At 35.1% G+C, this 13,061-nt stretch overlaps 2 protein-coding genes across 5 annotated transcripts in view; one reads left to right on the plus strand and one right to left on the minus strand.

Moving 5' to 3' along the window:
* The window catches only part of LOC136034772 (uncharacterized), a 109,547-nt gene extending 105,160 nt beyond the window's left edge, over positions 1-4,387 (plus strand). The window contains exon 6 of the mRNA XM_065716181.1: positions 2,907-4,387. Coding sequence (XP_065572253.1) covers positions 2,907-4,303 — 1,397 coding nt within the window. The 3' untranslated portion in view covers positions 4,304-4,387. The remainder of the gene's footprint in view (positions 1-2,906) is intronic.
* Positions 1-13,061, minus strand: part of LOC136034773 (ER degradation-enhancing alpha-mannosidase-like protein 1) — a 200,626-nt gene that overhangs the window by 109,572 nt on the left and 77,993 nt on the right. For 2 of the 4 annotated variants that reach the window (XM_065716185.1, XM_065716182.1), the window contains 3 exons: positions 12,067-12,237; positions 9,076-9,237; positions 7,557-7,761 (listed from right to left, as the gene is read on the minus strand). In XM_065716185.1, the coding sequence (XP_065572257.1) occupies positions 7,669-7,761; positions 9,076-9,237; positions 12,067-12,237 (426 nt within the window). In that variant the 3' untranslated portion in view covers positions 7,557-7,668. Of the gene's footprint in view, positions 1-7,556; positions 7,762-9,075; positions 9,238-12,066; positions 12,238-13,061 lie in introns of those variants that run through there. The other 2 variants (XM_065716184.1, XM_065716183.1) reach the window with 2 other exon arrangements.

Consider the following 13,061-nt stretch of genomic DNA (forward strand, 5'->3'; position numbering starts at 1 on the left):
TCTATATTTATCTATCTATCTATCCATTGATGAGTAAACTTTAATGTTTTATTGGGTATTTGATCGTTATGAGCTGCACAACTATATCGGTAAACTATAAGAAAAGAACAATAAAGATCGCAATAACGATAGTAGTTATAGTAATCAGTGGCACCAACCACAAACAGATTTTCGTACCCAGCCCCCCCCCCCCCCCCCGAAAAAGAAATGGGCGGGACCGTAAATGTAAGTTGAATATACGTATTCAAATGCAATTCTTCTAGGCTTTTTTGTTATTTCCTCCCATTCTCCACGCTGAACGTAGCTTAGAGCAGTGGTTCTCAATCTTACTTAGATGCTGTACCCCTTTTTACCTAAAAAACATTTTATGTACCCCTTCTCATTTACTGGTACTAAGTGGACTATAGCTAAAATATAAATGAAATTGCCAGTCCTTGAGTATAAGGATTGTTTTTTGTTTGCCAGCCGCGTATCCCCTAAAAAAAATTTGCATACCCCAAATTTTGCGTACCCCTTGGGGGTACGCGTACCACAGTTTGAGAATCACTGGTTTAAAGGATGCATAGGCAAATTATAATCCGTTAACAACGAATAATCATCGTCTGGTGACTTTTTGACTCTTCTATTGATCAGTCGTCCGAAGGATTACCTAGCTATTGAATACATATAAAGATTTATTAAATGGAGCTAAAAGCTTTCTTTTTTTCCTTTATTGAGCGCACAGTTAATTGTCACCAGACCCAAATAATCCCTCTGAAGATTCATGAATGAAAAAGTTTAAACGTAGTACCAAAATCATTCCCAAGAGCCTGATAAAAGAACTGTTCTGGTAGATAGCCTCTAACACGTATAGCTATTCCTTAGATTTACTTAAAAAACAAGTTTTTTTTAACTGAAAGTAAGGAGCGACATAAAATTTTTAAACAAACAGAAGTTATTCCGTATACGAAAGGGACTGTCCCCAGCTCAACGCCCCACTCTTTACGCTAAAGTTTGACTCATTCTTACAACTCTACTTTATGAAACAATAAAAAACTTTAGGGTAAAGAGCGAGGCGTCAGGAGGAGACAGCGCCTTTCATATACGGATTAATTTCTGTTCGTTTTAAGTGTTAATGTCGCTCCTTAATTCCAGTTAAATTTCTTTTTATTTAATTCCTGAACGTTTTTAAATTAATGCAGGCTTTGATTTTGGCTAACCGTACATGAATAATTCAAACAAAATTTGCATAATAGTTTTACTTTTTTAAAACTAATAATAACCTTATAATGACCAAGTTTTATTTTTGTTTCAGTTGTTTAAGAATGACTCCCGAATCACAAAGGCTAATTAGAATAATAACCTTTTCTAAAAGTTCAAAAAGAAACTTTGGCATAAGAGGGAGCTATTGAGGAGAGGCAACCCATCTCATATACGCAATATTTTCTGTTCGTTACAAGTTTTAATGTTGTTTCTTACTTTCAGGTGAAAAAACTAGTTTTTTATTTAATTGCTCATCGCTTTTTAAGTAATACAACAACAAAAGTCAACAACAACAACAACAACAAAATATCCGTAAATCCAGCTCCCCTCCATGGAAAGTTCCCTTCCTCCACGAGAAATTTCTCCTTGGAAAGATTCTCCGACGTAGCTTAAATTAGCGATATTTGCGGAACTAATTTTGTAAGGCATAGTAACAAATCGGCCAAAGGGATCAAAACTATTTTTATGAAAATGATAGTCACAAGTTGAGCAATGTTCAAATGACTGAAATGAATGAAAGAAAAGATCTTTAAAAGATATACGTAATAATTTATGTTTGTTTTAAGTTTCAATGTTACTCTTTACTTTCAGTGGGAAGAAACTTGTTTTTTTCTTGTTATTTAATAACAATCAAAAGCCGAATACATACAATATCTTTGGTTTATTATCACATACAAATCATAGTTATGAAGCTGCTTAAGGTAAAATTAAATGCTAAGATTGGCCGTAAAATAACACAAACAAGTTATTGCTTATATCAGCCATTATTTTACAAAATTCGAACTTTAGCGTAAAGATCAGGGTATTGAAGAGATAGCGAACTTCCTCATATATGCAATGATTTCTGTTCGTTTTAAGTTTTAATGTTATTCTTTACTTTTAGTTGAAAAACTTGTTTTATTTAATTTAATTTTAGATCTTCTTTAAATAATGCTGGGGTATCCAGCGGCCCCTTCATAGAAATTATCTTACTCCATGAAAAATTCCTCTATGGAAAGATCCTCCCACGTAACCCAATCCCCCAGACCCCCTCCACCAGAAAAAATCCCCCTGAAAACGTCTATATACTTACTAATAGCCAAGACTATATTTAAACAATTTGCAACGTTCATAACTTACAGCCCTTCCCCCGGGGACTGTGGGGGACTAAATTGTACTCAAAGACAGAGTTATTAGATATTTCGATTATGCTGAACAAAGTGGAAATCTCAAAATTTTGATCCGGTGACTTTGGGGAAAAATGAGCGAGGGAGGGGGCCTAGTTGCCCTCCAATTTTTGGTCACTTAAAAAGGGCACTAGAACTTTTAATGTCCGTTCGAATGAGCCCTCTCGCGAAGATGACAAAATACGATGCATGGCGTTTGATGATATCCTTTGTGAACAAAATTATGTTTTTTTTTCGCTTACATCCTTTAGCTAATTAGCACAGTTGAAAAATTGTATTTGTGTATTTTACGCAAATACATTATTGTGTCATAGTTTTCGATTTTTGGGTACGGGGGAGGCTCTTCATACCAATCTCACAGGGAAATAGGCTTTCCAGATTGACGATTTTTTTTTATTTTACAAATGCACTATTAAGTACGGTATGAAAGTTAGTAGAGTTTGTTTTGTAAAATTTTGGCGAAAAATAGTGATTGTACTATTTTTGTTTTCATTTCAGATCACCAAGACGAAAGTCCTACAGAGCCAAGTGACATGTCAACTTCTCTGACCTCGTCCCGTTTTAGTGGTCGCTTATTTGACGTGAGTAGTGACATCATGACCACGTCCATCAGCGAGTTTGGAACTTTACCACATCCACCCAGTAGTAGTTTATTGCATCCCAGTGATGATTTAAGTGTTAATGTGAAACAGCTAACGTTGGACAAACGAGTGAATGACCCCATAGAAGATCTATATGTACCTCCAGCTTCTCTATCTCAACCTAAAAAAATTAAGGAGCAGGGAGACTATTTTACAGTGGGACTTCCACCTGTGCCTTTAAGTATTGTAAATGAAATACGCTCCCCAAAAATGGGTCGTCGTGCCCTTGAGTTATCTCCCAACACGAGAAGAAAAATTGAAGCTAGAGTTGATTCAAAAGCAGAAAAACCAGTGTATGAAATTCCAGTTGGGGATATTAGAACACCAAGTTTACCTGATGTTGCTCAGCAAGTTGATATTAAGCGAGCAGACTATTCTGCTTCCAAATCAAGTTCTAGGGATCTTTCGTTTGATAGTCCGAGAAAAAAGAAAAGTGATGTGGAAAGTCCCAGAAAAGTCCGTAACCCAGTGCAAGCAACAAAAACAGATACTGAGACTGAGCAAAGGGTGCCAACGAATGGCGAATCCTGGAATAAGAACTCAGAAAAAGATGATACTCTTACAAGTCCACCAAGTATTAACTGTTCGTTTGATGAGAAGCCTCTGGCAAATTCAAGTAGTGTCGATCCCAGCGATTCACAGAGCCCTAACATATCGAACTTAGAGTATACAGTTGAAAGAATAATACAAGAGAATGGATTAGACAGTATTCTTCAAGGCTTGGGCCCAGCTAGTGGACAGAGAGTGAATAAAGAAACCTTAGAAAAAATCGTTCAAATTGCAGTAGCTACTGCAACTGCTGCCGGAATAAAGCCAGAAGAATTAGGCAAGTTCCTCCTACAAACTGCACAAAGTGAAACTAGTACTTCTAGTATTGTTCAAAATACATCCGCTACCAATCTTAGTGCTTCTCTTTCTAATACCTCTATAGCAATGCCAAAGAAATCCAGTCTTAGTTCTAGCAAGCGTGGTAAACCAGGCGAACGCAGTGTACGTTTTGAGCATAATGTTACACCACCTTCAAGATCCAAAAAAGTTTGCGCAAGACGCTCGCGAGATTTGGATGGTGAAGGGGGAGACTCGGATAGTGATTGCTCCACCTGTTCAAGTTCAAGCACGGACGAAGAGACTCTATATAGTAATTTTACGATGTGCCGGACGCCAAAGGGTTTTGTACCAAATAATGCCATTGCTTTGGCAAAGCAGGCTAAAGCTCAGGGAAAGCAAAAAGATAAAAACTGCATTATATCTTAAATCATTTGTTATTGTTTCGAACTATTAATTTAAAAGGAGTTACTATTTTATAGTTGTCTTTCAATAACAAGAATTGTGCTTTAACTTTTTTTTTCATTATATTTCTTTTCGTAGTCACGGGTATGACTATCGCTCAACTGACGTACAAAAAAAGACATGACATTCAGGTAAGTGCACAAGACTCGTTCTCTGAAGGGGGACAAAAGGGGCATGGGATGAAGCCGTCTCTTCTCCCTCCAGAGGTTCATGCCTATTGTGTTCAATGTTTACTAAAATTGATAAAATTTACCGCTTAGGGTTGCTTTTCTCTCACTATAAGGATCTATGGCGTTGACAGGATCGCCACAACGTATAAAAAACTGGGGTTTGATCCATGCTTTACTGCTTAGGTTTTAAAGCAAACATACATAATTAATTATTTGAATTATAAAAATGTAAATCAGTAATCTGAAATTATTCGAGATGAAAGTATCGGGAATATCTTGCAAATTATTGAAATATATCTAAATAGTTTGGTGATTCAAGCTTCATTCCCTGAAGTCAAAAGAAAAGGAAGTTGTATTGCAGGTACACCGATATTGGTCCTATTAAACTAGCCCTCACAATCAGTGGACCTCACAAAATAAAAACTGAAACAAGAATACTCAAACAGATCCAACATCTGGAATTTCGTCTAACCAACAATAAGCAGAAGTTTATTGGTAATTCGTATTCAAATCAGTGCTTTTGCTTCCACAGTTTGTGCTTTCATGGAGATGAACAGATAAGTTTATAGCGTTTTCATTGTCGTAAGTGTATCTTAATTGCGATTGGACTGTACTTCTATTTTACTTATTTCCAAGTTGCTGATAGAAAACATCTGCTCATAGATACAGAAAAAACAAGAAATTTCCCGAGTTGTCCGGCTAAAAATAAATATCCCAGTTTAGGAGCATTTTCTTACTAATGGGATTAACAAAAATAGAAAAAGAAAAGGTGCAGGTTGTTTTATGGAAATCATTACGTCTTGGGGATACTTGCTGCATTTTGTCAACTTGACATTATAAACTTCGCCGTTTACATCTCATAGTTATTTTTACCACACCCAATTTAATACTACAGCCATTACTACCATCAAAAATCGTACAGAAAGATTGGTCATAAGCTCATCAGGCTCAATTTATGATTAGTTAGGACATGATGGTGGAACTGGTCGTGTCGATTTTCACTTATAAAACGTCAGTGGTAGCAATTTTAGGGGGCATGGCGTATACCCCCTAGATTCCCCCTACCCCGCAATCGACTGTATCTCCAAGAACACCATCAATCCGCTGTGCTGTCATTGATTGGAAACTGAATGACATGCGTTTTTATTGTAGCGGTGTAATCTTACAACCGAAAAAGGTTTCCTGTTGGGGTAGGATACTCTGGAATGGAAGAATGATATTTTTTTTGTCGATTTTTTTTTCTTGGTAGTATACCGTCACATCTACTAGTCCATTTGCTAGCATATATTAAAACAAATAGTTGTCGGTTATCTTTAAATCAGAAAGAAACTTAGTTGAAACGACAGAAGCAAGATAAAGATAATGGAAGCGACGTTAAATGGAGAGATTAAGAAAGCATATTAATTGACATTCCGAACGGAGGAGTTGAATCCAGTTTTGCATGTGATGCAAAAAGATCGCAAAAATACATGCATTTATGTGTTAAAAAACAAATTGTATCAACTTGTTTTCAGTAGCAGATGGGAGTAGGTTATTAGAAGTAGATTATTGTTGATTCTATGTCTTGTTATTAGCCCAGGCGTTCGCTTTCTTTAATTACTTTTGAAGATGAAAGTGGAAAACACTCTGATTTCAAAATGTGATGCCCATGAAACCCAAAATGAAAGAGGATTTTTTCTATTGTCGATCACGAGACACATGCAGAGTAGTTGTTGAAAGACATATTCCTTTACGTTTTTTTATTGTACAACTGCGTAGATGAAGAATTTATGTATAATCGTTTTCTCAATTTTACACTCCCGGAGAGCAAAGATCCCACTATAAAGTTTTCTAACGATTTTCGGTCTCATCATGGTTGCAGCGGTAGCTGCACCCTAGTAAAGAACGAACCATGGCCCTTAGTGATCAAAAGTTAAAAACGCATTTTAATAAAAAATTGCTTGTGAGAAAAAATTGTCATTTGTAGCTGATTTAGGACTGGTTACTATTATCTCGATTAGTCTTAATTGTAAAATAATACTTCGGAAACAAATTTATAGAGATTTCGTAAAATAGTTATAAACCCCTAAAAATGACGTCGGATCGAAACAAATAATACACAGTTATAATCGTCATGACCAAAAACCTTGTATAGGAGACTTACAGTCCCCGGCTTGGACAATAAGGAAAATAACTTTTTTGGATGGATAGCACTCATTTGTCCTCTTTTTTCACCTCCACTGTTTTACTACAGACTGAACAAGGGCAAGTAATAGAAGGCACGATGCTGAGCGAAGTGCTGGTGCAAGGGTGGTAAAATCTGTAGGGCGATACTAAAGGGAGGGAAGGTGTCTAAAATTATTGAAAATAAGAAGAAAGTAGTGAGTTCAACGATTAGCTGAGTTGTGAGGGCAAATGCCAATACCAACATCATACTGTCTGAGGTAATTGAAGTGAAATTGTTAAATTCCGATGTTGCTATGTTAATCTTCTAAGAATCTAAAAGACAATGGCAGCATTCTAATCTATTCCCAAATTTATCCATAATACGAGGTTATATCGATGGTTTTTAGAAAAGACGATGGCAGATCAGAGAAGGCGGATCAGGTATACTGATTCGAAACGTTATAGGATAAAAGTTAGAATTTCCCATAAGTGATAATTAGTACTTTTCTCAAAATTTGCAAGAATTATCTTAAAATTCAGCTTGCACAAAGAAGACCAAGGTTAAGCTTTGAAAAACTTTGGCATGGTGACGAGGCTAGTTGACTTTAAGATGGTAGGTCTACTGGTGTTAGCATTCTGATTTTTTTTATCCTCCTCTATATTTTAAAGCACCGGAGAGACAAATATGTAGTAGGTGAGGATAGCCCCCACCCAAATTAAAAGGGAAAAAATAACCAAATAATAGATGGTGCTGATGTTTCTTCTTGACGCAAGCGCCAGTTCTCACTCTTATAGTTGCCAGTGCCATTTGGCCGAAACTACAACCAAATTTCCAACAAGTTATGTGGTTGACTAATAATAAACAGCTACAGCTGTTGATATTCGCACTGAGCAGCTTACGATTAAACGAACAGATGATCTTATTTATTACGTAATATAAGCAACACAAGTATGCTTTTAAAATACATTAAAATTTATAAAAATAGATTTTTCCCCGAAATTTAAAACAGCAGTTTAAACATCAACATTTAAGGCTTTAAATAATTGTACAAAGCTTTCAGCTTCTAAAGGCAGACTTCTATGCTTCAATTTCTCTGGGTAATGACACTGAAAAAAAGTAAATTCAGTAATACATTAAAAGTTCTAATCCTCAGCCTAAAGCGATTAGAATTACACGCGGACCTCATTATTCTACTCAAGCAAATTAAATTTTTTAATGAATAAGTTTTTCTACTCATTATTCTACTCTAATTAAACTAAATTTAAGAACGATAGAGAGGAACCCTTATCAACTGAATATTACCTCTGAATTAAAATAGCTTGCCCCGAATCCGTAGAGAGATCCAAAAGAGTGAAACTATAAATTATTCATGCCAACAGACAGAGTAAGCGTCGGGCTTTGAAACGCGACCTGACTCACTAACCAACTGTAAAAACTGACAGGTATCTTAGTTCATTTGTTTCTTGCTTCATGAAGCACTTCAACATTTCATTTTCTACATCATTTTCTTGACTTATCTTGTCAGTCAATTATACCTGTTGGACATTCTACTTCATTATCGTTTTGATTTTCGTTTGTATTATCCATGTTTTTGTTTTATCACTATGCTTTATTTTATTGCAAAGAAATTGTGCTACCATCTACTTTAGTTCATTAAAGACATATTCTACTCTATTCAGTTTTATTAATCCAATATAAAATATATTTTTTTTATCACTATTTTCTTCCTTTTAAATACATTCCTTTCAAATAAATAATAAAGGAAAGGCTAAATAAAATTTCCATTAGAGCTAGCATTTAGCTTTCAGTGAAGAAATAATTTGCCAAGGACGCCAGTTGGGAGGGGGGGGGACTAATAGCAGGCTTATTTGTGACAGCTTATGTTTGTTTTAAGTTTGCTGTTATTGTTCAACGCAATTTCTGTTGACTTTAGGTTTTATTTCTTATTCGTAGTAAATTCTAGTCGTTGTAAGTCTAACATCTTACATGGAAGTAAATTTACGCTCTTAGGTATTTTCGAAGACAATACTGCCTTTCCATGATGTATAAATAACAGTTCAATAAGGGAAATCCTTATATTTGATAGTGCAAGGCAAAAAAATATCTTGATATTTCGGCCACATACAGAGTGTCCGTCTTTAGCAGAAAAACAGTTTATCTGCATAGTAAATTGCGGTCTATCTTCTGAAGATGGTCAATGTGATTGTGACCGCAATATCAAGATATTTTTTGTGCTTCATTATAAAAAAAGGGATTTTCAATATTGAACTGCTATTTATACAAAATTTATGCTTGTTTTAGGCTTTGAATGTACTCCTTAATTCTCATGAAAAAGCATCGCCTTTTAAATTAACATATTATAAAAGCCAATTTTACGCATCACTGTCGTCGACCTTTTTCAGCTACTTTAAGATAATTACCTGAGTTGGTGTTTTTGTGTCGTTAGAGTCCAGAGGAAGCATTGCAAGAATTTGAGGCAAAGGCACAACTGGAGGTAGGTCCATCACTGGTATCACATGTCCTTCCGTTGTAAAAATAAACTTTTCTGCATTATGGTTTAATGCGTGATTCTCGTCGAATAACTAGAATATTTACACAAATCAACATAGGATTATAGTCACACCAGCTCAGATGGGGAAGAGAGGGTATTCTTTGAAATATCGAAGACCTCCTTAGAAATCGGACCAGTTTTCTAAATCAGAATTTTGTGAAACTTTACATTAGACTTATTAATGAAAAAGTAGAAATGCTAAGATTGACTGAACTTTGGAATTTATCCTGTAGTAAAGCAAAATATGTGGAAAAAGCACAATTACGCAACTAATAAAAACTTAAAATTGAAAACAGCAACATGAAACTGAAAAATTACGTCAAGAAACATATTCTGAAAGCCATTTGGCCATTAGGTATGTTTTTGAAAGATATGAGGGAATAAACATTAGTCTGCTGTTCTTTTTTGGCCAATTTCCTACAAAACTTCCCACCGTTTCATTATTATTTCTCAATATTGACGTGAATCTTTCTATGTTGGTGAAATCCTGAGAAACGTGATTTTTCATGAAGCCTCAGATTCTCCTGTTGCCAAAACAAATCTCTGATCCCCGTTAAAACTGTGTGCTTCTATACAAGGGGAAGACTTGATTTTTTTTTTTTTTAATATGACGACATTTATGGGTTCCAAGATCACATGATAAACGTATCCAAGATCACATGATAAACAATATAAACGGGGATAGAACAAAACCCTGCTTAACTCCTGATTTAATACAAAACCAGTTACTAACCTCATTTCCTACCTTAACCGCAGCAGTATTATTCTCGTACATAGCGCTAATCACTTTAATGTATTTTTCTGGTATACCATATAAGGATAAGACCTTTGTTAACGCTCTTCTATCAACAGAATCGAAAGCTTGATCATAATTGATAAAACGGAGGACCAAAGGTGTTTGACAACGAAGGGACTTCGTATGGAAAAAATGAAGAACGAAAAAGATGAAAAAGCAAAAAGACAATAGCAAAAGTGGTTCTCTCATTGGCTGAAAATTGCCTTAGTTGTTGTTTATATTTTTGTTTAATTTTTTTTTCGTACATCAAGATATTTCCCCATATTTTACAAAACTGATCTTCCTTTTCTACCTCCCCCCCCCCCCCCCACAAAAAAAGGAGAAGAAATAAATCCGACGTATCTGCCTGTTCATGATTGCAGTGCGAATACTGACACCTAAAACTCTGGAACGACCTTTAAAACCAATGCATTTCATCAGCTAGATAAAAATGAAGCAAGTAAAATTTTCCTTTTTTCTCTCTCCTGATTTACTCACTGAAACAAAGATCATTCTATGTTGCACCATAGCTATTTGTGAAGCAAAAAGATCGATTCCAATCATTCGATTTTTTTCATTTAAACTTTGCTAGATATAACGTCTTTAATACAGCATTCACCAGAATCACGAAAATATCCATCTCCGAACTATCATTTAGGTTTTTTTTTGTTATACATAGCCGAGGCAATGTTATATAACCTTCAATTTTAATTAACACCGTTCCAAATCTATAACACGGATTCTAAGTCCCAAAGAAACAAACAGCGGAGCATATTCCTAATAAGGTTCAGTGGTAAGTTTGGCTTACCACACAAACATCGTTTACAATCTTTGAAATTTTCCACAGTTCTAAAATTACTGCCAAGAACTGTTTTTTGTGGTGCTCTAAGGGAGAGGATCAACAGGAGAATGTAATCAGGAGACTCAAAGTCCGACTTAAACAGTAAGTTTACTTAAATTGGATTTTAGATCCAATTGGATCCTACTACTACCACGCTAAAAATACTACCACGTTAAATATTAAGAGCAAAATCATTTTTGGGATATAGCTCTCTTTAATAGTTATCCTGATCCTTTTATTTATTTTAGATCTAGTGACGGGGGCTTTTTCCTTCTGCAATCACTTCCTAATTGGATCTAGCTATACAAGAAGTATCCAACAAACTCGGCCTCCGGTTGAAAAGAGAGAATTAGGTTAAAAGAGATTGAAAAAAGGCAACATTTACTTTTTTTTTACTAAACTTAGTTATAATCACACAGCACAACGATTTTAGACCACCTCTTGTCTCTGACCATTCTAAATACTTTCTTCGTAATTATGATAATATTCGGATTCCTTTCAGTCCATCAGTCAAATCAGATTTCAGCCTTCTCACTTCTTGGCTCGAACACTTTTCGTGCCTAGAATTCTTTTCCAAAGTTGGATAGAAAGTTTCATTCCTTTAGTGTCTTTAAAAGGATTGCAAAACACTTTTGATCTCTCGTTTATTTATTTAGTCTTTTTTCTATTTTTTTTAGCGCCCACATATGGTTGAAAGATATATCCATATATGCTTTTTATTGAACTGTCAATAAAAAGGTTTCATCCCTATTTTGAACTGTTTTATTTTCGTCATGGAAAGGCAGTGTGGTCTTCGAAGTTATCTACATATTGTTGATGTCTCTGGTCCAAGTTGGAATTGTGTACTGGTTAGTTTTTCCGGCACGTAGTCAGTGAAGGCGGCTGACTGATTTGTTTGTTTTTCTCCCTGTATTCCTGACCAAAGAGCCTTGTGGGAGGGGGAGGGGGATTTGAAGTTTGTTGCTGAATGTTTTATTTATAAATCTTATCATTTAAATGATAGGTTACCATAGTGTATAGAATTTAAAAACAAGTCAAGTTAAAGAAGTTAAATTTAACGAGCCAAGTAATTAAAATTTGTTCCTCGAAAGTAAGCTTACAAAACTGATAAAGGTTGAGTTTAACTGGCCCAAGGAGAGATAGGTCTCGGAGGAGGATTATGCTTATGATTGATGCTTCATTTTTTTTAGTCGGTTGCTTTCTGCAAATCTTTTCCCTATTATGAAGGGTGAAATTATACTTACAAGATACAAGTATTTACAAGTCTCACTGAGAAAGAAACTCTCCATTCTATCTTCAAGAGTTCTGTCAATAATATTATGGACTGTGCAATAGCCACAATTGCATTTGGCATATTGCTCTAAACTCCAAAGAATTTCCTTTCCGACGTGAAGGTAATATGGATGCTTGGTTGCCTGAAAAATATCATCAGAAAAAAAAGCAACAAAATTAGCAAAAAAATAGGCACCAAAATTTCGGATTAAGACTATTTAAAAAAAAAGCCTTTTTATATTGGATTAAAAATAAAAGATCTTAGTTTGTATAAAGTTATATATATTTGTCTATATTAAAAAAAAGAATCCCTTTTAAATCCAAATACTTGACCTTATATAAACAATAGATCAATCTCAATATCTGGCTGAGTTGTCAAGAACATGTAATTCGAACGTGCAGCTTGATATATGGAACATTAAATTTTGCTTTTATGACCGAATCATCCATATTATTTTACTACAGCAACTATGCTCCATAATAACAATGCCCATAAACTATAAATAAATTGAATTTTTCGCCTTAAAATAAAGATGGCAGCGCTATCTTTCAAGCTTAGATAAAAAACAAGAACATAATACGCACACAGTAACAATTTAAATTGACACCGATTTTTATTCACCGACACACCAAGGAACCTGAGGTCAATGCTGCAACCTGAATCAGCAACACACATTCCTCCCCCGTACCACTCTCTATAGCTTCACTATTTACTCCCTCCCATGAAGTTCCCACTTCCCTAAAAATACCCTTACAAAAGATAACGCACAAGCACCTTTAAACCTGACTTCAGTAGCTATTTGTGATGGCAACCATGAATAGCATTGAAAATCTCATTCAGCATAATATAGACTAACAAATAAAAAGCAAAAAATATAATCCGTTGGCAATTGTAAGTCTATTTACCGATTGTCTTTCAAAGCATTTGAACTGAAAATTTCACTGATTCAAAGTAAATGTGAACAAA

The sequence above is a fragment of the Artemia franciscana genome, chromosome 13, assembly GCF_032884065.1.
Source record: "Artemia franciscana chromosome 13, ASM3288406v1, whole genome shotgun sequence".
NCBI classification, from domain to species: domain Eukaryota; kingdom Metazoa; phylum Arthropoda; class Branchiopoda; order Anostraca; family Artemiidae; genus Artemia; species Artemia franciscana.